The 4,565-nt window shown below is 35.6% G+C and overlaps 1 protein-coding gene across 1 annotated transcript; it reads right to left on the bottom strand.

Annotated features, from left to right (window-relative positions):
* Positions 1–1,480: 1,480 nt before the first annotated feature.
* LOC145682934 (uncharacterized) lies at positions 1,481–2,893 on the bottom strand. Its single transcript, XM_081754295.1, has one exon. It carries the CDS (start codon positions 2,891–2,893, stop codon positions 1,481–1,483), a length of 1,413 nt encoding a protein of 470 aa, XP_081610421.1.
* Between the last annotated feature and the right edge of the window lie 1,672 nt (positions 2,894–4,565).

Below are 4,565 nucleotides of genomic sequence, written 5' to 3'. Positions count from 1 at the left end.
CCGAATGTAGCGCAGCATAGCTTCAAATTGCTTATTATAGTTCCTTACTTGCTATTTAAAACAATATAAAGAAAACACAATAAAATGTTTAAAATTTGAAATAAAATTATTTCTCATGTTATTATTTGCATCGATAAGTAATAATTCTCGTCAATTTTTAAAAATGTATTATTTTCTACGTCGTTTGGTGTTTGTTGCATGAAGATTAGTCAATGAATTTGGGAGATATAGGCTTTTAAAGACAGCGCTGTGCATTCGCGAAGGTGCCCACCTTTGATAGCCGCCATATTGGATTTGGATGAACAAAAAAGTGGCAAACGTGTCAGAATTTTAAAGCATCACCTAAAAAACAAAAATCAAGTGTTAGTTCAATTTTAACAAGAAATGCACAGGGATGTGCAATTTCAGACATAACGCACCCCACTATAATGTTGCATTTCAATAAAGACTTTTGATATCCCATCGGTGTTTATCTTATTACACTGATGTTTGAAACGCACTAACTGCATTTATTTCAATAAGCCTAATAAATTAAGGTGGTACTTTTGTTTCTTTATAGATTACAGCATTTCATAGTAGCTTGTATTTACAACTTAAATAACAAACTTAACTTCAAAATTATGGAAGAAATGTTCGTGCCTCGTGCCTTATGCACCGTCTCTCTTCAACACTTTCCATCTTGAATAACAAATGAAATCTAAATTTCGTAGAAACAGTGTTTCCAGTTCTTAAAAACTATTAGTACATAATATAAGACTTAACATGCCAACCGCCAAAAAAAGGGCTAGTGACCTTTTTTAAAAAAAGAAAAGAAAACAAACTTTACATAACAACAAATAAAATAGATTAAAACAAGTAATAAATATACTTTAACATGAATGACATTACGATTTATCATTATTTGGTAAAACACAAAGTCCTCTAATTGAGCGTTTATATAAACCATTGGAAGTTTTAACAGTAGCCACTCGAACCAAACCGTCAGGTCCAGAATGCACTTCAGTGATGACTCCCAATTTCCACGATAGAGGAGGTAGCTTATCTTCTTTGAGAACCACCAATTGACCTGGCTGTATGTTGGCACAGCTTCTCTTCCATTTATTTCTTCCTTGTAGTTGTGTCAAATATTCTATATACCATCTTCTCCAAAACTGTTGATATTGTTGTTGGATCCTTTGCAATCTTTGAATTGATCTTCTCGTATTAGTCTGATTAAAACTTCTTCAATTTCTTTCAAAGTAAGAGCGTTTACATTTCTTTTTGATGCTTCTACTTTAGCATTCTTGGAAAACCGCATGCAATAAGCCAAGACTCTCTGAAGTTTGTTCAAAGTAGAGAATCTTTCGATCATACTATTATCTTGAGTTGTCACTAAGTAACTTGATTTTAATTTCTTCTGTTCAGGAATCTCTCTGAGTGGGGCAGGCTCCGTCTTAGGCCAATCAAGTGAAGAACACTGTAACCATTGAGGACCGTTCCATCACAAATTATTATGTATTAACTTCTCAGGACTTGTTCCCCTTGATATAATATCTGCAGGATTTTCACTTGAAGCGACGTGTCTCCATTCTCCTTCCACTTCTTGTACCTCAGCAACTCGATTGCCAACAAATGTTTTCCATCTATTTGGATCTGCTCTTAACCATGCTAAGACCACCATAGAATCTGTCCACATGTATACCTGGGATATTCGTTGTTTTAATGCCTTAGTTACCTTCTTGACAAGTTTTGCTGATAACACTGCCGCACATAACTCTAAGCGAGGCAGGGAAATCTTCTTTATGGGCGCCACTTTAGACTTAGCACATAATAGCTTCGAAGTAACTTGACCATCCTTGTTGACGGATCTTAAATATACACATGTCCCATAAGCCTTTTCTGAAGCGTCTGAGAAAGCGTGAACTTGAATGTCTATCAAGGTACCTGACTGAAGAACCATTTTGTCTACACTGATATCTGATAATGAAGGAATGAATTCAAGTACTGTCTTGCATCTTTGCTGTAGTTCTTTAGGAAGTGTTTCATCCCAATCCAATCCTGCTTGCCACAGATCTTGAAGAATTATCTTACATACGATTGTTATTGGACTAACAATTCCCAAAGGATCAGAGATTGAAGCAATAATACCCAACATCTTGCGTTTTGTTAAATTATTATTCGACCTTTGATTTAGAGTTAATCCATTCATCACTTGAAGTTGATCAGTTGCTGGATGCCAAAGTAGTCCTAATGTTTTGACTTGACCCTTATCGTCTAAGCGTAATGGAAGTTGTGTTTCTCTCAATTCTTCAGAGATGGATTCCAATAATTCAGTACTGTTGGAACACCACTTTCTTAGCAAAAAACCACCCTTTTGTAACATTTGTATTAATTCCTCCTTTATCTTTAAAGCTTCCTCCACACTTTCAGCCCCTGAAATGTAATCGTCAATATAGAAGTCATTCTTGAGAACTTGTGCTGCCTTCGGAAATTCACAAGCTTCTTCTGCACTTAATTGCTGGAGACAGCGAGTAGCAAGGAAAGGCGCTGAGGCTGTTCCGTATGTGGCAGTCTTTAATTCATATACCTTAATGGGTTCTTCTTCTGATCTTCTCCACAAGATCTTCTGGAATTTACAGTCACGCTCATCAATCAAAATCTGTCGATATATCTTCTCTATATCTGCAGTAAAAGCTATAGGGTAGGTGCGAAATCTTAATATAATTGTCTGCAAATCGTTTTGCACAGTTGGACCAACTTTGAGAACATCGTTCAGTGAAATGCCACTAGTTGAGCATGCGGATGCATCAAATACTACTCTAGTCTTCGTAGTAGTACTAGCTTCCTTAATAACTAGATGATGAGGCAAGTAATATCCTTGAGTAATATTAGAGTTGCCTTCTACTTCTTTCATATGTTCCAAAGCTTCATACTCTTCAAGGAATGCCGCATAATCTGTGCGTAACTTGGGGCATCTATTTTACATTTTTTCTAGTTGATGTAAACGTTGAACAGCTGTCTTATAAGAATCACCTAACTGGATCACTTCTTGTTTGAATGGCAGTCTCACTATAAAGCGTCCTGTTGAATGTCTTCTAGTGTTTGCGATAAAATGTTTTTCGCACTCCCTTTGTTCTTTGGATAGAGGAGTTTCTTGAATATCTTCTATTTTCCAAACTTCTGCAGCTGATGGCTTAAATCATCGTTGTTATGCAAAAAGAATGTTCGATTTTCTGGCGTGAAATTGTTGTGCTTTGGCATCTGATATTGTCCTGAAACTATCCATCCTAACTCTGTATTTTGGAGAACTGGAAATGCTCCTGGACGCACCTGTTGTCCTGTTTTGAGTAGACTAAAGAAAATTCCAGCACCTAACAACAAATCAATCTTACCAGACTTGTTGAAATTAGGATCCGCTAACTGTAAATTCGGTGGAAAGTTCCATTCTTTAATGTCAATATCAGCATCAGGTAAATTTCCCGCTATTTCGGGCAATACAAAACACTCAACATCTACACTAAAATCACTTACAGCAGAGAATACTTGTAACTTACTACCGTATTTAACGTTGCAACTTACATTATTAATAACTTGTACAGGAACATTGATAGGAAATTTCTTTAATTTTAACCTTTGAATGAGAGATTCTGTTGCAAAATGAGATTGGGAACAACTATCAAGCAAAGCCCTAACCATATGAAATTTACCATTGCAATGTTTAAGTTGAACAACTGCAGTTGAAAGTAAAACACGCACATTACTTTTAGACTTCACAGAGCAATAAGTACTAGTATTAACAACTTCCTGCCCTTGAGACATTGACTTTTCCCTTACAGGTTCCATAACAGAATCATTTTCAACACTGGCAGCATGATTAGGCTGTGATTTCTTAAAATCACTATGCAATAACGTGTGATGCTTGAGATTACATATTTTGCATGCACTTAGCGAACAATCTTTCGTTACATGGTTGACAAATTTCAAACAATTTAAACAAAGTTTGTTCTGTTTCGCAAAACTTAATCTTTTGGATACTTAGTTTCTGAAACTCATTACACTTGTGTAACGCATGACTTTGTTGACAAAACAAACACAAAACATTTGTACTAACATAAGATTGTCTAGCATTTTTTACATCCTTAACAACATTAGATTTACTGACATGCGACTTTGATTGTGTAGACTTTACCAATTCTAAGGCCTGGCATTTATTTTCTAAAAAGACATGAAGTTCTTCTAAACTAGCAAACTGTTCCCTATTTGTTTGATTTTCAAAGTCTTTACGTGTTTGTTCATCTAGGTTTTCCAAAACTAGGTGCGATAACAATATATCCTCCAAAGGAGTATCTAACTGTAACGCCTTAAGTGCATTTACGTTACTTATAGTTTGATTTAATAATGTCCTTAAGTCCGCCACTGAATCTTTACAGACAGTCGGTAATGAAAACAATGCCTTTACATGAGCAGTTACTATTAGGATTGGATTATTATACCTTTTGCATATCATTTCTCAAGCAAGATTGAAATTTTCACCTGTCACTGGTATATTCTCAACTAATTTGCTTGCTTCACCTGATAATGAGGAC

The sequence above is a fragment of the Thermobia domestica genome, chromosome 4 (genome assembly GCF_964235325.1).
Source record: "Thermobia domestica chromosome 4, izTheDome1.hap1.1, whole genome shotgun sequence".
Classification (NCBI taxonomy): Eukaryota; Metazoa; Arthropoda; class Insecta; order Zygentoma; family Lepismatidae; genus Thermobia; species Thermobia domestica.
The sequence above is the reverse complement of the archived record's forward strand: the minus strand, read 5'-3'. Positions and strand labels throughout refer to the sequence as shown.